The sequence below is a fragment of the Cherax quadricarinatus genome, chromosome 14 (genome assembly GCF_038502225.1).
Source record: "Cherax quadricarinatus isolate ZL_2023a chromosome 14, ASM3850222v1, whole genome shotgun sequence".
NCBI lineage: Eukaryota > Metazoa > Arthropoda > Malacostraca > Decapoda > Parastacidae > Cherax > Cherax quadricarinatus.
Window position 1 is genome coordinate 25,835,592 of NC_091305.1, and position 25,625 is coordinate 25,861,216.

A 25,625-nucleotide genomic window follows, 5' to 3' on the forward strand; every position below is an offset into this window, starting at 1 on the left:
AAATTTCTCACATTAATAAGGAACAGTAAAAATAATAGGACAACAGCATTGTTAAGTCTTTTGTTCTCCTGTTATTTTATTCCTTGACAATGTGAGACATGACAGCGCTTGGAAATTCACTTTTTGTCACTGTGGTTATAATGCATATTATAGTGCATACAAGTTGATGAGAAAGACACACGTGCAACACTTAGGTATTTTTTATTGTTGACACGTTTTGCCTGCACAACAGGCGATTGCAGAAGACTGTAGAAGACGTGGAGAGGCAACACTTGAGCTGATCAGTCCCCTCATCCATGAGAGATGGTAATCAGTCCTCTGCCTGTTTTTGATACGATACTTTTTCTGACGCAGCAATACTACGGTATCTTGCTACAAGGGATATCTTGTCGACTCTGTTGCTAACATCTATTTAGCATGACCTATTTGTACTGGTGGGACCCGTCCACCCCTGATGTCATTTCCAGCTGCTACATTTAACTTCTGGTTCCAGTATACAAGTCATTGGACTCATTTTCCTGCTAGCTAAGGTACTGACCACCTTCTGTCAAGGCTGAGGGAATTATCACTCAGTTACCTCTCTATTTCTACTGTCTCCCATGTTATAATCGCTGTATTCAACTGAAGAAGGCTGATGTACACGATAATTAAGTTTTTCTCGTGTCTTATTCATCATCTAAATAACAAAAAAGGCACAATACAGTGACTGGAACAATACACAAATAACCTACACATAGAAGAGAGGAGCTTACGACAACGTTTCGGTCCGACTTGGACCATTTACAAAGTCACACTAACAAAAAGGAGAGCAGGATGGGTATATATAGGCAGGAGGTGGTAGTAGTAGTGGCAGTAGTGGAGGGAAGGAAGTAGTAGTGGGGAGGTTGTAAGAGTAGGAGGAGCCAGTCAAATATACTAAGAAAGAGGAGCACTGCAAGGGAGCTGGTGCCCACAGAGGGTAAGAGCAAGAACATCGAGGGGGGAAAACAAATAAATACATAAATAAAGAAAGAAGGAAGGAACAACTACATAGGGCAGAAGAAAGACAACCCAAATGAGAAAAAGGAAAGAGGAAAAGGGAAGAGGGAGAAGAAAAAAGGAGGAATCAGGTTAAGTCACGAGTGTTCTGAAGTTTGGAGCATTTTACAATGGGAGAGGAAGGCATCTACAGAGACGAAGCCAGGACTAAGATTCATACAGGAAAAATTGTGTATTAGGGAGGATTTAACCAGACAGCGACTGTTAAAGTTGGAAGTAGGGAAGACAGTTTTAGCAGACCAGTCAATAGGATGGCTGTGATCTCTGACGTGACAGAAAAGAGCATTGTTAGTGTCGGCAAGCCTAACACTATTTTTGTGCTCCCTAAATCTGTCAGAAAGAGATCGACCAGTTTCTCCAAAGTACTGAAGAGGACAGGAGGAACAAGAAATATAGTAGATATCAGGAGCATCTGTAGAGGGAGGAGAGGTATGAACGAGATTAGTGCGAAGAGTGTTAGTCTTGTGGACAGTAAGTTTGATGTCTAAGGAACGGAGAGAGTTGTTGAGATTAGAAAGATCGGAAATGTAGGGAAAGCTAGAACTTCTTGGTTTTGGTCTTTTCTTTGCCACTTCACCTGCCCCTCGCGCTGGTGTTGCCCTGATTAGCTCTTTTGATTCTTTTTGTCAGTCTCGCTCCCGTAATCTTCCTGACTTGTCCACCTTTCGTGGCGCTCTCCTTCCTGCCCTTGATAGTCTGTTTTCAAAGACCCACCACCTTCCGCGCCGTTACCAACTTGCCCTTTCTTCTCTCAAATCCAACACCAACATTGTCATACTATCTTCTGACAGGTAATTCGGTGGTTATCCTTGATCGCGAGGATTACCTCTGCAAAGCTGATGTCTTGCTCTCTGACTCAAGTACCTACACTCCTCTCGTTTCCAACCCTTTTGATCGCATCAAGAGAACTTTTAACAAGAAACTAAGGACTCTCTCCGACCTCTGTCCTTCTGACTTTGACCTTGTTCAACGTTTTCGTGTCATCTGTCCCTCTCTGCCCTATTTCTATGGCCTTCCCAAAACCCATAAACCTGATATTTCCCAACGTCCTATCATATTCTCTAGAGGTTCTGTTTCTTATTCTCTTGCTTCCCTTTCTTGGTACTTTTTCTCCTGCCCACCACCGTCACTCCCAGGACTTCACTGAACGGGTTCGCTCTCTCCCGACCTATAAGATGCTTAGTCTTGACGCTGAGTCCCTCTTCATCAATGTTCCTCTTGATGATGTCCTTGATTTTCTTAGAGAGAAGGCCCATGAAGGGTTTCTTCATCTCCCTATACCTACTGATGTCTTTCTTGATCTTATCCGCCTTTGGATTGGATTGTAAAGGACCTGCCTAGTATGGGCCAACAGGCCTGCTGCAATGATCCTCCTTATGTTCTTATGTTCTCTGTGCGGACTCTAATTCCTTTTCCTTCCAATGGAATTATTATTCTCAAACCTTCGGTGTGGCTATGGGCTCTCCTCTCTCTCCTGTCCTTGCTAATCTTTACATGGAATACTTCGAGACTGTTCTTCTTCCTACTGTCGATGTGCGACCTTCACTCTGGCTCCACTATGTTGATGATATCTTTGCTCTGTGACCTCATGACTCTTGTCTCTTCCAACCATTTCTTGATGCTCTTAATAATCTTGCCCCTTCCATTAAGTTTAAAGCTGAATGGGAATCTAACTAACAGGTTTTGCCTTTTCCGTTTACCGCAAACCTATGCACAGTGGCATGTACATTCACTAGTTTTCTTATCATGTTTCCTCTGCCAAGAAAAGTGTTCTTATCTCCCTCTTTCTCCGTGCTCTCCGCATCTGTGATCCTCAGTTCCTTTAGTCCGAAATTTCCAATCTTCATAATTCATTTTCCCGTCTTGGCTACCCTTCCCATTTCATTGACTCTGCCCTCTCACGTGCTAAACATAGTTTCTTCTCTCCCAAACTCTCTACTTCTGGGAACTCTTCTGTCCTCTGCCTTCCCTACATTTCCGGTCTTTCTAATCTCAACAACTCTCTCCGTTCCTTAGACATCAAACTTGCTTTCCGCCAGACTAACACTCTTCGCACTAATCTCGTTCATACCTCTCCTCCCTCTACAGATGTTCCTGGTATCTACTATATTTCTTGTTCCTCCTGTCCTCTTCAGTGCTTTGGAGAAACTGGTCGATCTCTTTCTGACAGACTTAGGGAGCACAAAGATAGTGTTAGGCTTGCCGACACTAACAATGCTCTTTTCTGTCACGTCAGAGATCACAGCCATCCTATTGACTGGTCTTCTGCTAAAACTGTCTTCCCTACTTCCAACTTTAACAGTCGCCGTCTGGTTAAATCCTCCCTAATACACAATTTTCCTTGTATGAATCTTAGTCCTGGCTTCGTCTCTGTAGATGCCTTCCTCTCCCACTACACTGTAAAATGCTCCAAACTTCAGAACACTCGTGACTTAACCTGATTCCTCCTTTTTTCTTCTCCCTCTTCCCTTTTCCTCTTTCCTTTTTCTCATTTGGGTTGTCTTTCTTCTGCCCTATGTAGTTGTTCCTTCCTTCTTTCTTTATTTATGTATTTATTTGTCCCACCCCCCTCGATGTTCTTGCTCTTACCCTCTGTGGGCACCAGCTCCCTTGCAGTTAGTTTAATATGTTTATTATGCACCCCATACCCATCCAGTGGGCGGTAGTCAAAAGATTACAGAGGTACATAATGGGTCCAGGGACTGGGCCTCAAAGTTTTGATAGCTGAGCAAGTTACAGAGGTAATGAATTCACAATTTACAAAGGTAATGAACTCACAATTTACAAAGGTAATGAACTCCAGGTAGGTCTAGTCACAATCATGACTCCCTTGCAGTGCTCCTCTTTCTTAGTATATTTGACTGGCTCCTCCTACTCTTACAACCTCTCCACTACTACTTCCTTCCCTCCACTACTGCCACTACTACTACCACCTCCTGCCTATATATACCTATCCTGCTCTCCTTTTTGTTAGTGTGACTTTGTAAATGGTCCAAGTCTGACCGAAACGTCGTCGTAAGCTCCTCTCTTCTATGTGCGGGTTATTTGTGTATTATTCATCATCTTCTCTTTTTCCCCTCTCTTCCATGCACTTCCTCAGTCCTCTTTTTCATCTGAGCCCCCTCTTCTTCTCCTCTCTCTTCATTCCATAGGGTTCCTAACAGCCCTTTCCTGCCCATCCCAAACCCATCCCTACCCCTCCCTGCCCCTCCCGGCCCCTCCCTGCCCCTCCCTGCCCCTCCTTGCCCCTCCCTGTCTAACTACACATCAACCTGGCTTCTCTTGCGAGCGAAAATACAATGACAAGTGGATATCCTAAGTATGTAGGCGGATTATACTGCCGTGTTGTATTATGTTGTATTGTGTTCGACTTTTTTGTGTTGTATGGGGCTATATTGTGCTTTATTGTTCAGAGTTGGGTTGTGTTGCATTCTTGACTATTTCAGGCTCAAATCTCGTTCGCTTTTAAGAATTGTTTACTGGACTCGTGGAGAAATTTTCGGTACGCAAGCATGCACATACACACGCGCGCACACACACACACACACAAACACACACACACACACACACACACACACACACACACACACACACACACACACACACACACACACACACACACTCAAGAAAGTCTATAAGGAACTGAGCAAATTATTTAAAGCAGTGTTCTGGGTGTAAACAATGGTAACACCATAGTCAGAGGAAAAAGGTCACAGGGAAGATGGTGATAAAACTCTCAGCGAGCTGGATACATCCACAGCAACGGGACTTGACAGCTTTCCCATGGATTCTTCGGCAGGGAACCACTTTAGCTAACTAAAATACACTATTCAGTGTATACGGGACAACTGTCAGAGATCCAGAAGACAGTGACTGTAATTCCAGTGAGACAAACAGGAAAAATTCAACTACATGGCAGTATCAGTGACATGTATGCTATGAATAATTTGCATACTATGGAGGAAGATGATCAGGAGTGTGGCGGAGTACTTGGGGAGAAGTGATTTAATACACAGTAACCAGCACAGATTTAGAGATGACAAATCTTGTCTCACGTACCTTGCGGAGTTTTGTGATATAGTAATGGAAGTGAGGAAGGAGAGAGAGAGAGAGAGAGAGAGAGAGAGATGGATGGATTCCATGTTCTTGCTCTGAAACAAATCATTTGATACTGTACCACACAAGGGGCTGTGAGGATTGGGTAGACTAAATTTTTATTGACTGTAAGAAAGTGCTTGGCACAGTACCAAGTAAGTGGCTGCTGTATATCAAGCTAAATAAGTGGCAGCGATAATAGAAAAGGTGCTGGAAAGGACACCGGTGATAACCACAATTGAGCGTTAAAGAAACGTGCAAAAGAAGCAAACTGTGTTTGGAACAAAGCGTCATAAACACTGATACAAAAAAAAATGCGTAGTGTGAAATTTGAATTCTGTACCAGCAAATTACATGTTTTTCATATTTCATATTTTTTTGTGTAAATGCTGAACTCTTCAATGGTGTTCTCACCTATCAAAAATAAATAGATAAAAGTAAATTTTAGAAAAGATGCTGCTGAAAAGGTCCCTAAGTTAATAAAAAATGAAATTATTAATAAAAGCTGCAGGAAAAGGATGAATGTAATAACAGGTTACAAAAATCGTCAACTAATAAGGCGAACAAGTATAAAGAACTTGGCACCATCGACAGAGGCGAAAACAAAAATGGCTAAAATTGCTAATAAAGATAAATACAATAAAAATATATATTTATAATTAGACTGTTAGACTGTTGTAACTGGATTCAAGACTGTAGCATGTGCAAAATTAAAACTGGAAACCTTGGCGAAAATTACGCGAGATCTGATCACCGAGGACGGAACACCATGAGCACAACTCTGCTCCTGTAAGTATCACAACAAAGGTCGTAACATTGATAGCAAACCTCTGCTTATGTAACTTCAAATGCACTTGCTATAAACTTTATATATATATATATATATATATATATATATATATATATATATATATATATATATATATATATATATATATATATATAGTTTCTGAAAATATAATTTACTGCAGTCGTGTTCACAAAAGCAAAGATCAAAAAAATAAGTTATTTTCTAGTATGTGATTATTTTTACAGATCATTGACAACAGAAAAAAAAATCTGAGTGAGTTAATAACAAAAGATACATCAATTTACACGTTTATGAAATGGAAAAACCGAAACGTAATGTTTACAGCGAGAGATACATAACTCTCTGTTTATATTCTCTGTTTATTTTGTAAAAGTACTTTCACAAATATGGACGGCGTAGTGTCCGGAAAAACAAAATTGAAATTATTAGACGTCATGAACAGCAAAAATACATACATATACTTACCTTGGTAAACGAAAATGCATAAAGGTATTTTTAATGGATGAAGTATTGTAAATAAAACTGTAAAATGTACAGTAACAAGCAACATCAACATCCTTGGCATCTATCCTTCCCAGCTCACTTCCTTTCCTTTCTTTCCCTGCTCATCTCGCTCCTCCCTCCATCATTTTCCTTTCCCTTTCATATTCCCCCTTTCTATTTATTTGCCCTTCTCTCACTCCCCTTTTTCCCCCCTCGTCTATCGTTTTCCCTTCCGTCTGTTACCACTCTCAACTTTGCTCTTTTCTCACCCCTCTCTCCCTCCTTCCATCACTTCCCCTCACCTCTGTACATCAGTCGTAGAGAAGGTTTAGCAGTCAGGTCGTGTCGGCACCATTCATGTCGCATGATCATAAAGATTTTTCCCTGAATCTCATATTGATTGGGATTTGAATGGGCGAGGGGCGATCTTATGATACCCGATATGATAAGCGGCGTGTCTTCTGCTGCTGCTGCTCGACCTACCGCTGCTCGACCTACCGCTGCTCGACCTACCGCTCTCTTCACGGAGTCCAAGAGAAAATATTTTTTTTATAACGTTGAAGTATTTTGTTGAGCTTGATGTTCTTGCGTATCAGCGATTGGTTGTATCTTAACTCAGGGTACACAAGTATTTTTTTCTAAACGTGTTAGTGGTAAGGGAGCGAAATGAACTGAGCAATGACTCAGTGGAAGCCGTCTCCATTCAGTCGTTCAAATATAGATGTGACAGGGGCTTTTCATGTCATTCGGGTTAAGGTTAAGAGGTAGGACCAAGAACTAGAGCTCATCCCCTGTGAACTCTAACGAGTAATTAAAACTCTAAGAAGTTCCTTCCCCATCCCTCCTCTTAGTACATCATCTATGCAACAATCCCTTTTCAAGGTCACGTCCACCCACACGTCTATGACTCTTCCTCACTTTACATAGACACCATCCTGTGTAAGAATTTCACTCACATGCCAACTCACCGCAGCCCTCACAGCCCTGCCCACCAAAACCACTCTTCCTTCCCTAACCTTTGACCAAGAAACAGCAAGCCAGTATATCACAAGCCAGAGTACAGTACAGAACATTAAGTTCAAATTATGGTACATTAACAGTTATGGAATGTCAAAGTGTGGTGAATTAAAACCGTTATACGATACGTAAACCCTTGACCTAACAGCTCTGAAAGAAGAGAAACTAATTGAAATTACAGATGTAATATTTTGTTGCGAGGTATCAAGCACTGAGGAAAGATAGAAAACACTGGAACAGGGAAGAAGAACTGTTAATCGGAAATCAGTGGAGTTTTGAAGTGCTGAGAGGGGTACACTAAAGTGAGCCAGTGACTCTGCACTGGACAAAATTATGATGGGGAACCTAAGGTAGTAACAACAGTGATCTACAACCACCAGCACATGGGAAACCAAGAATGGTGTATGAGGAAGAGAACACTAGTTCGCATTAGAACAAAGTGGCAAGTAGATCCCACATGACGTTAACTCTTGATAATAGATGATTTCAACCATAAAAATAAACTGGGAACTCCACAGAGGACTGAGCATGTGGATGGCTACGATGAATGATGTAGAGATTGAAAACTATGTACAGTCATATTAGGGACACAACAAGAAAATGGAGTGATCGAACCAGCAAGATTGAACCAATTTTTCACATTAGATGCATCTGATATGGAAGAAATAAACTCTGGGTGGAGGTTTCGAGTTACTAGCGAATACGTGCCGAATACGTAAAACTTGCGATTTTGGCTTAAATAGCAACGCACTTCTCTGCATTATATTCGCATCGCACATTTCCCTCAGACACGACATCTCCACTGCCTCCAGCCTTCTCCTTGTTGCAACATTCACCACCCTTACTTCACACCCATATAAGAGCATTGGTAGCACTATACTCTCATTCCCGTTTTTGCTTTCATGAATAACGTCCTTTGTCTCCAGAGACTCCTCAATGCTCCACTAACCTTTCTTCCTTTCATCAATTCTGTGATTCACTTCATCTTTCATAGACTCATCTGCTGACAAGTCCACTCCCATATGTCTGAATACATTCACTTCTTTTGTACTCCCTTCCTCCAATATAGGTAAAACTTGCGATTTTGACTTATATAGCAATGCTCTTCTTGGGGAATAAGGCAAGCAATAATTTCTCAAAAAGCACTCTGACCCTAACGAAAAAAAAAATATATTTCATTGTGTTTGTTTATTATTAAATTATTGTAAAGTTATCTAAAATATATTTAGTTGAATTAGACTAAATTAAATTGCTCTTGTTATAATAAGGCTAGTTAAGTTTTCTAAGGTTCTTTTAGTGCAAAATTATTAATTTTTACATTAACATAAATGAAAATAATATAACTTTAAAAGTATAAGAGAAAATTTTTAGGACTTAATTTTAAATGAGTTCTTGCTAATTGACCAATTTTACCTATTCGATATGGCATATATATATATATATATATATATATATATATATATATATATATATATATATATATATATATATATATATATATATATATATATATATATATGTACCACCTCTGGAACTGGACAGAGAACCCTCATATTCACAGAAAAGAATAAATTTATTTAACGACAGAGCACATCAACAAAAACAGAGTAGAACATTAACATCTGAGAGCCTTCATCTCAGATACTTCATCCAGCTCCCCGGCAGTGGGCTGCGTGCCCAGAATTCTGCAGCCATTACCCCTCTGGATCATGGCACTGAGTCTCTGAAAGAGAAAGCTGGCCGCTCTGTGAACCTTGGTTTCTGTGATAAGTTTTTCACCCAGCTCTCTGAGGAACTTTAGAGCACACTTGCCAGTTGCTCCAAGGGTCTCCGACCCTACTGGGATGAAGTTATAGCAAGGGGGCAGGTCTACATATTTGTGAACCTTCTGGGTCTCCCTGTAACTGGCGGCTTCACTCCGTTGAGCTTCAGAGTATGCAAGCAGGTGTCTACCAGCGTGGCGTCACAGGTGTAGTCCCAGGCACTCTGCATACCATCCTTCCAGGGTAGCATAGTGACTCCATCTGGATGCTTTTGACTTCCGTAAGACCTCAGTATTTGGGGTTCCCGTTGAGCTGGGCAACGGGTTGTGGCGAGACTTCTCTTTACGATGTCGTTGACCTCCTGATGTCTAGCATACTTCACTTCTGACGTATGACACACGAAACCATACAGTCCGAATTCATCACCCGACGCTCTGCCGCAAATACACCTGTGTTCGGTGAGTATGGGGGCGGCTAGGCGGAAAGCAACTCAATCCGAATGGCCGGTGGGTCGAGTCGAGTGCCCAGGGAGGAATTGGGAACAGTTAAAAGGAAATCTCCTGTATGTGGTGTGCCTTCACCGCTAGGAGACGAGCTTTCTCTTTTCCTGAAGCGTTGTTGAGCATTGTGTTGGCAATTTTTTCCATGATCGGTTTGGGACTGGGCTCTTTGGGAGGATCTGGTCTACTGGAGGAGCCTGCAAGGGTGTCCCACCGCACGACTGCTTCAGTGAACTTAGGGTCATGAGCTCCTACCGTACCTCTCAAGCGTTCGGAGACAGTCTCCTTGGCTAATCCACTGGAAGCCATACACGAGGAGAGAAATGCAGGTAAAGCTACCTGTGTTGCCTTGCGCACCCCTATACCTCCCAGTGGCAATGAGAGAGTTGCTTGATCACATTGCTGATCTCCCAGTGACAGATTCAGTGCCTTCTTAAATATATATATATATATATATATATATATATATATATATATATATATATATATATATATATATATATATATATGGTGTGAATATAATGCAGAGAATTCGTAGTTTGGAAGTTAGGAGGAGGTGCGGGATTACCAAAACTGTTGTCCAGAGGGCTGAGGAAGGGTTGTTGAGGTGGTTCGGACATGTAGAGAGAATGGAGCGAAACAGAATGACTTCAAGAGTGTATCAGTCTGTAGTGGAAGGAAGGCGGGGTAGGGGTCGGCCTAGGAAAGGTTGGAGGGAGGGGGTAAAAGAGGTTTTGTGTGCGAGGGGCTTGGACTTCCAGCAGGCATGCGTGAGCGTGTTTGATAGGAGTGAATGGAGACAAATGGTTTTTAATACTTGACGTGCTGTTGGAGTGTGAGCAAAGTAACATTTATGAAGGGAATCAGGGAAACCGGCAGGCCGGACTTGAGTCCTGGAGATGGGAAGTACAGTGCCTGCACTTTGAAGGAGGGGTGTTTATGTTGCAGTTTAAAAACTGTAGTGTAAACCACCCTTCTGGCAAGACAGTGATGGAGTGAATGATGGTGAAAGTTTTTCTTTTTCGGGCCACCCTGCCTTGGTGGGAATCGGCCAGTGTGATAATAAATATATATATATATATATATATATATATATATATATATATATATATATATATATATATATATATATATATATATGCAAAACAACCACTGTGAAAGAATATAGAGAAATTCCAAGCGTTTCGTGACTACTCACCTTATCAAGGAACAATCCTTGATAATGTGAGTAGTCACGAAAGCGCTTGGAATTTCTCTATTCTTTCACAGTGGTTGTTTTGCATATTCTGAAATCACGTGTTTGCTGTGATCTTATTGCGCATGTATATATATATATATATATATATATATATATATAATATATATATATATATATATATATATATATATATATATATATATATATATATATATATATATATAGTATATATATATATATATATATATATAATATATATATATATATGTATATAATATATATATATATATATATATATATATATATATATATATATATATATATATATATATATATATATATATGTCGTGGTCATTTAGCAAGAACTCGTTTAAAATTGAGCCCTTTCTAAAATTTTCTTTTATACGTTTAAAGATATATTTTTTTCATTTATGTTAGTGCAAAAATTAATAATTTTGTACCAAAAGAACCTTAGAAAACTTACCTAACCTTATTATAACAAGCGTAATTTAATTTAGCTTAATGCGACTAAATATATTCAAGTTTACAATAATTTAATACTAAACAAACACAATGAAATATATTTTTTTCGTTAAGTTCAGAATGATTTTTTTGCGAAATTATTGCATACACAAATTTTCGCTTGCCTTATTCGGCAAGAAGAGCTTTGCTATTTAAGCCAAAATCGCAAGTTTTACTTATTTGGCTCGACATATATTTATTTATTTTAATTTTTCTTGACATGAGATAAACTTGACTTACTTTTTTGAAGATGTCGCTGTGCTTGGAATGAGATGAGATGACTGAAAAAGACCCTTCTGCTATGTTGTTCTAATTTGTTCTGGCTAGAAAGAATTATTAGAGGTAACTTGATTCTAGCTAATTCACTGCCATTGGACTTCGTATTGACTACAAATTCCTCCCTCTCCCTCCCTCCCCTCCTCTCTCTCTCTCTCTCTCTCTCTCTCTCTCTCTCTCTCTCTCTCTCTCTCTCTTTCTCTCTCTCTGTCTCTGTCTCTCTCTCTCTGTCTCTGTCTCTCTCTCTCTGTCTCTCTGTCTGTCTCTCTCTCTCTCTCTCTCTCTCTCTCTCTCACTCTCTCTCTCACTCTCTCTCTCTGCCTCTGTCTCTCTCCCTCTCTCTCTCTCTCTTTCTCTCTCTCTGTCTCTGTCTCTGTCTCTGTCTCTCTCTCTCTCTCTCTCTCTCTCTCTCTCTCTCTCTCTCTCTCTCTCTCTCTCTCTCTCTGATCCTCATACTTCGTTCGTGTTACCTGCGCTAATTAGCATACCTGGCTAATTAAAAAATGTTCAGAACACGACCCTGGCTCGCTGGTTCAGATATATTTTTTGCATATTTATTTTTATTGGATTTTCAAATGTAGCATTTTTATTTCTTAAAAAAAAGTAACGCTCTGTTTTATATATATATATATATATATATATATATATATATATATATAGTATATATATATATATATATATATATATATATATAAGAACATAAGAACAAAGGAACACTGCAGAAGGCCTACTGGCCCACACTGCAGAAGGCCTACTGGCCCACACTGCAGAAGTATAATATATATACTTATCATTTGCCAATAAAAATATTTCATTGTAGACTCGACCCAACTGTCCCAAGTTAGCGTTGTCTGTCACGTTATTCAGCTTGTAAAACGACTGATCACCCGTGCTTGAGTGTCAGAAACTGCCATTCTTTCCCATAATTTTTACTGCAGCTGTTTCGAGTTTTTTTTTTTTTTTTGAGAAATGTCTCTTTCCCAGTATGTCCCACACAGGCTATATACCCTCTGAGAGGTGTGTGTGTGTCTCTCAGCGGTATATACCGCCTGAGAGGTGTGTGTGTCTCTCAGCGGTATATACCGCCTGAGAGGTGTGTGTGTGTGTCTCTCAGCGGTATATACCGCCTGAGAGGTGTGTGTGTCTCTCAGCGGTATATACCGCCTGAGAGGTGTGTGTGTGTCTCTCAGCGGTATATACCGCCTGAGAGGTGTGTGTGTCTCTCAGCGGTATATACCGCCTGAGAGGTGTGTGTGTGTCTCTCAGCGGTATATACCGCCTGAGAGGTGTGTGTGTGTCTCTCAGCGGTATATACCGCCTGAGGTGTGTGTCTCTCAGCGGTATATACCCCCTGAGAGGTGTGTGTCTCTCAGCGGTATATACCGCCTGAGAGGTGTGTATCTCTCAGCGGTATATACCGCCTGAGAGGTGTGTATCTCTCAGCGGTATATACCCCCTGAGAGGTGTGTGTCTCTCAGCGGTATATACCGCCTGAGAGGTGTGTGTGTGTCTCTCAGCTGTATATACCGCCTGAGAGGTGTGTCTCTCTCAGCGGTATATACCCCCTGAGAGGTGTGTGTCTCTCAGCGGTATATACCGCCTGAGGTGTGTGTCTCTCAGCGGTATATACCGCCTTAGAGGTGTGTGTGTGTCTCTCAGCGGTATATACTGCCTGAGGTGTGTGTCTTTCAGCGGTATATACCCCCTGAGAGGTGTGTATCTCTCAGCGGTATATACCGCCTGAGAGGTGTGTATCTCTCAGCGGTATATACCGCCTGAGAGGTGTGTATCTCTCAGCGGTATATACCCCCTGAGAGGTGTGTATCTCTCAGCGGTATATACCCCCTGAGAGGTGTGTGTCTCTCAGCGGTATATACCGCCTGAGGTGTGTGTCTCTCAGCGGTATATACCGCCTGAGAGGTGTGTATCTCTCAGCGGTATATACCCCCTGAGAGGTGTGTCTCTCTCAGCAGTATATACGCTGAGAGTTTATTTTAATCCCTATTTTAGGGATTTAAGTTATAGTCTGGTGGTGATCAGGTTGCTGTCCAGCCTTTAATGACCCTTGTGTAGTCGATAGGCTTAAAACCTCATTAACCATTAACCAGTGTAGCTCTCTCTCTCTCTCTCTCTCTCTCTCTCTCTCTCTCTCTCTCTCTCTCTCTCTCTCTCTCTCTCTCTCTCTCTCTCTCTCTCTCTCTCTCCAGAACAGATATATAGTTTAATATCAGCATCATGGCTGCATCAAATATCGACAGTGTAATAACATCAAATTATTGTAAATTCCCGCGAGTAGATGATCCATGAGATGTCTACCCATTCCTTTTATATTTGCTTTCCATCAGTTGGTGATCGTACTAAAACAAAGACCGATATTACTTTTTAGAAGTGTAGGTCCATATTTGCTGCTGTTAGGACCAGTTTTTGTACCGGTTAAAGTTGGGGTCGTATGCAGCCTCCTAGAGTAATAACTGGCGGAACAACAACTTCTCTCTGAACTCAGGCGTTTTGGGCAGTAGGAAAACGAAAACAGGAAGAAAATTGTCTTAAAGCTGTACTTATCACCCTTAGTAGTTAACTTTACGCATTACACAAACGATAAGAAAAAAAAACTGGGTCACGACGCTCTTGATGGGAGGCGGTGCCTTGATGCTGGTAGAGGGGCTCTTGATGTGAAGAAATTGGCGAGATACTAAAAAAAAAAAGTGAATTTATGTCTAGTGATCCTATCGAATCCATGAGTGTTGAACACCTAGACTATATATATATATATATATATATATATATATATATATATATATATATATATATATTAACACGTCGGCCGTTTCCCACCGAGGCATGGTGACAAACAAAAAAAGAGAGAACTTTCATCATCATTCAGCACTTTCACCATCACTCACATAGTCACTTTCTTTTCAAAGTCGCTCAGATAGGACAGTTTAGACTTCCCTCCAAACTGCCAATATCCTAAACCTTTCCTTTAAAGTGCAGGCTTGTATTTCCCATTTCCAGGACTCAAATCCGGCTAACCGGTTTCTCCGAGTTCCTTCACTAAATATTACCCTGCTCACACTCCAACAGCTCGTCAGGTCCCAAAAAACCATTCGTCTCCATTTACTCCTATCTAACACGCTCACGCACGCTTGCTCGAAGTCCAAGTCCCTAGCCCACAAAGCCTCCAACCACCCCTACCCGCCTTCCTTCCCCAATAGATTTATATGCTCTCCAAGTCATTCTACTTTGTTGCTTTCTCTCTAAATGACCAAACCACCTCAACAGCCCATCTTCAGCCCTCTGACTAATACTTTTAGTAACTACACCTCCTCCGAATTTCCATACTACGAATTATCTGCATAATATTTTCACCACACATTGCCCTTAGACAGGACATCTTCACTGCCTCCAGCCGCCTCCTCGCTGCAGCATTTACAACCCAAGCTTCACACCCATATAAGAGTGTTGGTACCACTATACTCTCATACAGTCTCTTCTTTACCTCCATGGATAACGTTCTTTGTCTCCACAGATACCTCAGTGCACTACTCACCTTTTTTTCTTCACCAGTTCTTTGGTTTCCCTCATCTTTCACAAACCCATCCACTGACAAGTCAACTCCCAAATATCTGAAAACATTCGCTTCTTCCATACGCCCACCCTCCAATGTGATATTCAATTATTCTTTATCTAAATCATTTGATACCCTCATCACCTTACTCTTATCTATGTTCACTTTCAACTTTCTACCTTTACACACACTCCCAAACTCTTCCACTAACCTTTGCAATTTTTCCTTAGAATCCCCCAAAAGCACAGTATCATCAACAAAAAGTGACTGTCAACTCCCATTTTGTATTTGATTCCCCAAAATTTAATCCCACCCCTCTCCCCAACACCCTAACATTTACTTCTTTTACAATCCCTTCTATACAAATGTTAAACAACCATGGTGACATTATACATCTCTGTCTAAGACCTACTTTTTCCGGGAAGTAGTCTCCCTCTCTTCCACGTACCCTAACCTGAGCCTCACTATCCTCATAGAAACTTTTTACAGCATTTAGTAACTTACTACCTATTCCATATACTTGCAACATCTGCCACATTCATCCTCTATCCACTCTATCATATGCCTTTTCTAAATCCATAAATGCAATGAAAACTTTGCTACCTTTATCTAAGTACTGTTCACATATATGCCACCGGTGGCCTGGTGGCTAAAGCTCCCGCTTCACACACGGAGGGCCCGGGTTCGATTCCCGGCGGGTGGAAACATTTCGACAAGTTTCCTTACACCTGTTGTCCTGTTCACCTAGCAGCAAATAGGTACCTGGGTGTTAGTCGACTGGTGTGGATCGCATCCTGGGGGACAAGATTAAGGACCCCAATGGAAATAAGTTAGACAGTCCTCGATGACGCACTGACTTTCTTGGGTTATCCTGGGTGGCTAACCCTCCGGGGTTAAAAATCCGAACGAAATCTTATCTTATCTTATCTTAAACACCTGATCTACACACCCCGTACCCATTCTAAGGCCTCCCTGCTCATCCGCAATCCTACTCTCTGTCTTACCTCTAATTCTTTCTATAATAACCCTACCGTACACTTTACCTGGTATACTCAGTAAACTTATTCCCCTATAAATTTTAGTTTCTTTTTTTCCCCTTCCCTTTATATAAAGGAATTATACACGCTCTCTGCCAATCCCTAGGTACCATCCCCTCTTTCGTACATTTATTAAACAAAAATGCCATCCACTCCAACACCATATCTTCCCCTGCTTTTAACATTTCTATCATGATCTCATCAGTTCAAGTTGCTTTTATCCCCTTTCATTCTACGTAATGCCTCACGCACCTACCCCACGCTCATATCTTGCTCACGAAATCGTAATGCCACGATTGCAAACAAACCATACCACGGGCGGGGCTAGAACCCGCGATCAGAGTCTCAAAACTCCAGACCGTCGCCTTAGCCACTGGACCAGCTAGCCACAATAAGATTCGTCCAACTAGGTATATTTCTACACCATAGGAAGGTTAGCATAGTGGTCACAGTGGTGCCTATGCTAACCTATATATATATATATATATGTCGTGCCGAATATGTAAAACTGGTCAATTAGCAAGAACTCATTTAAAATTAAGTCCTTTCTAAAATTTTCTCTTATATGTTTAAAGATATTTTTTTTTCATTAATGTTGATGTAAAAATTTATAATTTTGCATCAAAAGGAACTTAGAAAACTTACCTAACCTTATTATAAAAAGAACAATTTATTTTAGCCCTACCCAACTAAACATATTTTAGATTTGTTTACAATAATTTAATACTACACAAATACAGTGAAATATATTTTTTTAGTTAGGTTCAGGATGATTTTTGCAAAATTATTGCATACACAAATTTACACTTGTCCTATATGGCAAGATGAGCGTTGCTATTTAAGCGAAGATCGCAAGTTCTGCCTATTCGGCACGACATATATATATATATATATATATATATATATATATATATATATATATATATATATATATATATATATATATATATATATATATATATATATATACATTACAAGCTTCTAATGGTGTGTTGATTGCAACACGGAAGGCCTAGAGGAAATTATATACGAGTATCAATCATATACTGAAAGTTTTCGGAACTCGATAGGGAAATAGACAACTTAAAGAATAAAAATCACAACACCGTGATTTGAGCAATATACAAATAACCCGTATATAGGATAGAGAAGCTTACGACTACGTTCCAGTCCGACTTATATCATTTACAAAGTCACACATTTACAAAGCCACATTGTTTGACTTTGTTAATGGTCCAAATCAGACCGAAACGTCGTCATAAGCTTCTCTCTCCTATGTGCGGGTTATTTGTGCATTGACAGCTTAACCACACACTCAGCACCTGAACCTGATTCCTGGAAACGGGACATTATCAATATAATGCACAGTGTTATAAGCAAGAACACTTGGTTCTCTTCTCAGAAAGAGCCTTAATTTAGGGGAAATCTCTGGGACCGTAATGAGTGGAGACATAGTCCCTCTTCGCAGGGTTTGTGGGTTTTTGTTCTGCTAAAACCCACAGCCCAGTAGCACCACTATCATACATTATTAAAATCCTTGAAAGATTTGGAAACACCAAATTACTGACTTTACGGTGAATTGTAAGCTAAAGAAGCCAAGGAAACGTGGCATCAGAGGAGGAAGACCGTGCATGTAATAGGTCTTAGATCACTGTGACAAGATTTTGGATGGTACCATTCGTTTGTCCCTTTACCCCCCATGTAACGCACCGTTCGTTTGTCCCTTTACCCCCCATGTAACGCACCGTTCGTTTGTCCCTTTACCCCCCATGTAACGCACCGTTCGTTTGTCCCTTTACCCCCCATGTAACGCACCGTTTGTTTGTCCCTTTACCCCCCATGTAACGCACCGTTCGTTTGTCCCTTTACCCCCCGTGTAACGCACCGTTCGTTTGTCCCTTTACCCCCCATGTAACGCACCGTTCGTTTGTCCCATTACCCCCCCTGTAACGCACCGTTCGTTTGTCCCTTTACCCCCCATGTAACGCACCGTTCGTTTGTCCCTTTACCCCCCATGTAACGCACCGTTTGTTTGTCCCTTTACCCCCCATGTAACGCACCGTTCGTTTGTCCCTTTACCCCCATGTAACGCACCGTTCGTTTGTCCCTTTACCCCCATGTAACGCACCGTTTGTTTGTCCCTTTTCCCCCATGTAACGTACCGTGCGTGTGTCCCTTTACCCCCCATGTAACGCACCGTTTGTTTGTCCCTTTACCCCCATGTAACGCACCGTTCGTTTGTCCCTTTACCCCCATGTAAAGCACCGTTTGTTTGTCCCTTTTCCCCCATGTAACGTACCGTTCGTTTGTCCCTTTACCCCCATGTAACTCACCGTTTGTTTGTCCCTTTACCCCCCATGTAACGCACCGTTCGTTTGTCCCTTTACCCCCATGTAACGCACCGTTTGTTTGTAACGCACCCCTTTTCCCTTTAACCCCATGTAACGTACCGTTCGTTTGTCCCTTTACCCCCCATGTAAACGCTTTACCCCCGTTCGTTTGTCCCTTTACCCCCCATGTAACGCACCGTGTCGTTTGTCCCTTTACCCCCATGTAACGCACCGTTCGTTTGTCCCTTTACCCCCATGTAACGCACCGTTTGTTTGTCCCTTTTCCCCCATGTAACGTACCGTTCGTTTGTCCCTTTACCCCCCAGGTAACGCACCGTTTGTTTGTCCTTTACCCCCATGTAACGCACCGTTCGTTTGTCCCTTTACCCCCATGTAAAGCACCGTTTGTTTGTCCCTTTTCCCCCATGTAACGTACCGTTCGTTTGTCCCTTTACCCCCCATGTAACGCACCGTTCGTTTGTCCCTTTACCCCCCATGTAACGCACCGTTCGTTTGTCCCTTTACCCCCATGTAACGCACCGTTCGTTTGTCCCTTAACCCCCCCATGTAACGCACCGTGGGTTTGTCCCTTTAACCCCATGTAACGCACCGTTCGTTTGTCCCTTTACCCCCCATGTAACGCACCGTTCGTTTGTCCCTTTACCCCCATGTAACGCCACCCCCGTTTGTTTGTCCCTTTACCCCCCATGTAACGCACTTTGCCCCCTCCGTTTGTCCTTTACCCCCTCCCTAAGCCGTTAACGCATCCCCGTTCCGTTTGTTTGTCCCTTTAACCCCATGTAACGCACCGTTCGTTTGTCCCTTTACCCCCCATGTAACGCACCGTTCGTTTGTCCCTTTACCCCCATGTAACTCACCGTTTGTTTGTCCCTTTACCCCCCATGTAACGCACCGTTCGTTTGTCCCTTTACCCCCATGTAACGCACCGTTCGTTTGTCCCTTTACCCCCATGTAACCCTCCGTTCGTTTGTCCCTTTACCCCTCATGTAACGCACCGTTTGTTTGTCCCTTTACCCCCCCCCATGTAACGCACCGTTCATTTGTCCCTTTACTCCCCATGTAACGCACTGTTCATTTGACGTTTTCCCCTTATGTTACGCAACATTAGTTTGACGCTTCCCCCCTCATGTAACGCACCATTCGTGTGACGCTTCCTCCCCCCCATATAACGCACCTCTATTTAGCGCAGCATTTGTTAAACACTTTCCCCCATGTAACGCACCGTTCATTTGACGATTTCCCACATGTAAACGCACCGTTCGTTTGACTTCTTTCCCCCATGTAACGCACCATTCGTTTCACGCTTTCCCCTATTTAACGCACCATTCGTTTGACGCTTTCTCCTGTGTAACGCACCGTTCGTTTGACGCTTTGCCCCCATGTAACGAACCCCTCCCCAGAGTGACGCTCCCCTCCCCTGCCCCCTCCCCTGTGTGATACTCTCCCTCTCCCGTGTGACGCTTCTATTTAATGTAATTTTTGCCTCTTAACCCTAATCCCTTTAACTGTCTGACCCGTTAAGCTAATTACCTCATTAAGTCTAACTGCCTCCCCCTCCTCCTCCTCCTCCCTCCTCATTAAACATTGTGTGAGCTATCTTAAGATAACAGGTGTGCTCAGTGTAGTCATTTGTAAGTGAGTTTCTTATTTCTATCCTAAGATAACAGGTGCTTAGTGAAGGCCATTTGTAAGCCACTTACTGCTAACATTTCCTTCACCTCTATATTACAACATTTTCAGAATTGATACCTTCGGTAAATTGCTGTTTTCACCTTTAATGACATCGATAATGCCTTATTAAACCCTGTGGTAAATTCTATACGTTTCTTTTATGTCCTTTACTGACATTATTGAAGGTGTTGAAACTGGAGACAGCAGAAGGCGGGGTAATCAGTCCCTCAACCTTGATGAAGGTCTTCGCCAGCATAGTTTTGATGAACCAGAGTCGTCAAAACATTATCTGCTAGTTTTAAGCTCTTGATGGGCAAGATAAGGGTTAATCTGAGCTTCGTTAATCTAGTTTACGTTATTTTGACGGCTGTTGGCATGGATAAAATGTTATTTTCGCCCATGTTGACATAGTGCTATTTTTAAATCAATGTTGACATAGTGTTATCTTGACCTACGATGTCATAGTGTTGTTTTGATCCGTGTTGACTTGGTTAAAGTGTTACTTTAAGCAAAGTTAACAAAGATGCAGTGTTATATTAACATCTTTGTTCGTAAGTAAATCTGTTATAATAACCTTTGTTGATGTAAGCAGCGCATTTGTTAAATCTGTTGATCTCCTTTGTATATTATTTTTAACCTCAACTGACCTAAATCTAGAGATATTTTTTTAACTACTTTTAGACTTTCTGAGACCTTAATTTAGATTTTCTTGACCTTAAATTAGGTTTTTTGACCTTAAATTAAACTTTTTGACTTTAAATTAGATTTTTTTTTGCCCTGAAATTAGATTTTTTGACCTTAGATTTTCTAGCACCTTAAATTAGATTTTTTATGTAATTCCCAGAAGCCATCTCATTCCTTGACCTCCTTTCCCTCCCGTTTTCTGGCTCCTTTCCACTTTCACCCAGAGATAACCCTTCCGCTCTCAGTGAAAACTCTCCTCTTCCACCCAGTGAAAGCCCTTCTCCCCTCCCTCTCACCCAGTGAAAACCTTCACCCTCTCATTCAAAGATCCCCTCAAACCTACTGACCCCGTTTTCCTTTCACCCAGCAACCATCTCCTCTCCCATGTCCTGTAGAATGACCTTGCTATATAAGCCACTATCTACAGTGGTCTCTCTCTCTCTCTCTCTCTCTCTCTCTCTCTCTCTCTGTCTCTCTGTCTCTCTGTCTCTCTCTCTCTCTCTCTCTCTCTCTCTCTCTCTCTCTCTCTCTCTCTCTCTCTCTCTCTCGTAAGCTCATTCTACTGCCAGAAAATCTTTACATAAATTTAGGATCTCACGCCTAAAGACTTCACTGAATGCTCTTTGCTTCTTCACAACGAAAACTTGAAAGAAATATAAGATTTTCCGATTCCACCCAGTGAATTTTCTTTCTTTCTTTCCTCTCTCTCTCTCTCTCTCTCTCTCTCTCTCTCTCTCTCTCTCTCTCTCTCTCTCTCTCGCTCTCTCTCGCCCTCTCTCCCCTCTTCCCCTTATCCTGATTTCTTTCCCCTCTGCCTTCCTCTAGCACCCAGAGATTCCTTTCCTTTCCCACCTCCAGCTGCTGACGTCCCTAAAAGTTCCTTTTATCCTCCTTCAAAAGTCTCAGAAGACCTCCTTGCACGCATAAGGCTCACCACTGTGTCTTTCTCCTTCATCAGGTTCGACGTGCTGGTGAATGGTGGCGGAGCGGTGACTCTGCAGTTCCAGCGGGCGCCGTTCGAGCCCCTGACAGTGACAGTACCAGTGCCATGGAATCAAATCGTCGTCCTCGACCCCATTGTTATGAGGCTGAAGGGCCAGGAGCCTCAGGAGGACCACTCCAGTGGTAGGTGTTGAGGTTGAGGTAGCGACTCCTACTACTGGCGTCAGTGTCTGTAGGCAGCACCAGTGTCAGTCACTGATAGGCTGACAATTCTATCGACACTTTTCATGGTAGTGAAATTTATGTATTCCTGTGTTAGTAAAGTATAAGTGTAGTGTGAGTCTATGGATATCAGGGTGTGGTATTAGTTTGTATTGTGTAAATATTGATATCTTAGCAAGTCTGCAGTATAGTGTGTGTGCTCTGTCGATATTTTAGGTTTTACATTGTGCGTACCTCTGTAGATGGTGATGGTGTGTATATGTGTGTGTGCGTACTCACCTATTTGTACTCACCTGTTTGTGGTTGCAGGGGTCGATTCATAGCTCCTGGCCCCGCCTCTTCGCTGATTGCTACTAGATCCTCTCTCTCCCTGCCCCATGAGCTTTATCATACTTCGCCTTAAAACTATGTATGGTTCCCGCCTCCACTTTCTAGGCTATTCCACGGCCTGACTACTCTATGACTGAAGAAATACTTCCTAACATCCCTTTGATTCATCTGAGTCTTCAACTTCCAATTGTGACCTCTTGTGTCTGTGTCCCTTCTCTGGAACATCCCGTCTTTGTCCACCTTGTCTATTCCGTGCAGTATTTTATATGTCGTTATCATGTCTTCCCTGACCCTCCTGTCCTCCAGTGTCGTCAGGCCGATTTCCCTCAACCTTTCTTCGTAGGACAATCCCCGTAGCTCTGGGACTAGTCTTGTTGCAAACCTTTGCACTTTCTCTAATTTCTTGACGTGCTTGACTAGGTGTGGATTCCAAACTGGTGCTGCATACTCCAGTATGGGCCTGACGTAAATGGTATACAGGGTCTTGAACGAATCCTTACTGAGGTATCGGAACGCTATCCGTAGGTTTGCCAGGCGCCCGTATGCTGCAGCAGTTATCTGATTGATGTGCGCCTCAGGAGATATGCTCGGTGTTATACTCACCCCCAGATCTTTTTCCTTGAGTGAGATTTGCAGTCTTTGGCTGTCTAGACTATATTGTGTCTGCGGTCTTCTTTGTGTGTGTGTGTGTGTGTGTGTGTGTGTGTGTGTGTATTCGCCTAGTTTTGGTTGCGGGGGTCGATTCACAGTTCCTGGCCTGTGTGTGTGTGTACTCACCTAGTTGTGGTTGCGGGAGTCGAGTCACAGCTCCTGGCCTCTGTGTGTGTGTGTGTGTGCACCCCAGAGGATATCTATGTGAGATATTAAAGGATAAACTGTTTATCTTCGTAAGGCTGATTAAATGGGTTCAGTAATTCGATACCGAAATACTGAGACGATAATTGAGTTGATTTCTTCTGGAGGGGATTAGTGTGTTGCTCTCTAGTGATGATGATTTAAAATATGACACGGGTGTATAGCATGAATAACATGCATAACATAGATGAATATTCCTCAGGTTCTTTTGAATTATGATTGAGTTAGCGAAGCCGTCATAATTTAAGTAAAATTTGAAATGTGTTGTAATGTTATTACTAATAATAACCAGAAAGCAAATTGTCCTCATTTTTCCCTTCCCCTTTGCTTCCCACTTGTTCATTGCGTAATTCTTTCCGTCTCCCATCTTTCACTGCCTCTTCCTTCTTCCAACCTTTCTACTGTGTCTTTCCAAATTCTCTGCTTCCTTCTCATCATATTTATCATTTATGTTTTTCTTTTTTTATACTCCTTCCATCTTCAGCTTTCCACTTTCCTCCTGCTTCCCCTCCTCGCTGACGGTGTCTTGGCTATATTACAGGTGAGGGTGGCAGCGGCAGCAGCGGTCGGGGTGGTGGATGGGGAGAACCATGCTTAGAGCATGACCACAGCATGATAGCTCCCCAGGTAGTGTCCACCTACCTGCCCCACACTGTGGGTGGCGCCCCACACCAGCCAGTTGTCTTCACCGAGACTCAGGTAAGTCTCTCTTGTCCTCCACCGCTGTACTTGACCTGTCGCACAGGTAAGTCTTCCCCGTTTTTTTTTTTTTATGATAGGAGGCATCCTGAGAGCAGAAGGTTTCCGTAGCTACGGAGCTTTTAAATGGAAGCCTTGACGATATCCCCATCTCCCTTCTGAAGTCTCACAGTTTAGACTGACAGATTTCATCACTTTATGCATGAAACCCATTTTGCGTGACATGACATGTTGATCCACAGCACTGGATGCAACCCATTATTCCTTAATAAAAGGAATCACATCTACACGTTCGACAGAGATGAGACCAACCACCCGTTTGTGTTCCCTTATCTAACCTCAGTGCGTCTCAAGGTGACGACACCAACCTTAGCTATACTTATAATTGAGTAAACAAAGCCAGGTGTTGAGCCACAGCGGAGAGAAGCATCTTCCAGCAGCCTCCCACAACTGACATCACAATATCTATTCCCTATAGAATATAGATAATGGAATGTCAGGTGTCTGTCAAGGGCTCGGCCCATCACGATGTTATGTTACACCCACGAAGGTACGAACTTGCTCTCCTTGCAATAATAATAATAATAATAATAATAATAATAATAATAATATAATAATAATAATAATAATAATAATAATTTAGTAAAGCGGTTCCTGTTTGATAATTGGTTATTTTTCAGTATTAAAGCCAGTATTTTAATTACAAAATTAAATTAAATTCTCATTATATTTATGGAGGGAGACATACTTATGTAAGTATATACATATATACAGCAAAGATAGAGATTTCTGGTCGCCGTTGCCCAGCGGTGAGAGTAGCCACTCTCATTGCTGAGGTCCAGGTAATAAACCCTGGAGATTAACATGTCGATGTTAATTAACTGAAAGATTTACACCTCAGTATATATACCCTGTGACTAACATGACGGTACTTTAGTAATATTATTACAAGATAATGATTAATATATAACTTGTAATTAATAATAATAACACGATAATAATAATAATAAATACTGATATTACTATAAGACTTAAAAGCCACAAACTTTTTATATAATAGATTCGTTGTAAGTCTTATCTTAATATTAAAATGAAAACTTCTGTCATTAATACTCGCGTAGTAAGGCAAACATTATTATTATTATTATTATTATTATTATTATTATTATTATTATTATTATTATTATTATCGTCATCATCATCAGTGAAGTTCGTTTGAGTTTCCTTGAGAGCGAGTGAGGGAGCGGCAGTGAAGTTTCTATAATGTTAAGTCTGGCTCTATCTCCTGCGCTGTCTGGCTCTCTCCACAGTGGCTGATCTGCTTGTCTGTTTGTGTTTGTACTTGGTCTGGTCTTGGCCGCCCTATCCTCCCCCCCCCTCTCTCTCTCTCTCTCTCTCTCTCTCTCTCTCTCTCTCTCTCTCTCTCTCTCTCTCTGAGCTTTAACTCGTCTCTCGTACTTTGTGGAGCAGAAAAAACATATTTCATATTTTTTATAAACTTTCATCATTTTTCAAAGCTCTGCGTCTCTTGTCGAATGAAATTATCTTCCTGTTTGGGTTTAA

The 25,625-nt window shown here is 41.7% G+C and overlaps 1 protein-coding gene across 6 annotated transcripts in view; it reads left to right on the forward strand.

The window, feature by feature from the left end:
- Ten-a (tenascin accessory) overlaps positions 1-25,625 on the forward strand; it is a 1,550,399-nt gene that overhangs the window by 1,428,377 nt on the left and 96,397 nt on the right. For all 6 annotated transcript variants that reach the window (XM_070084924.1, XM_070084928.1, XM_070084925.1 and 3 more), the window contains 2 exons: positions 21,973-22,139; positions 23,905-24,062. In XM_070084924.1, the coding sequence (XP_069941025.1) occupies positions 21,973-22,139; positions 23,905-24,062 (325 nt within the window). The remainder of the gene's footprint in view (positions 1-21,972; positions 22,140-23,904; positions 24,063-25,625) is intronic.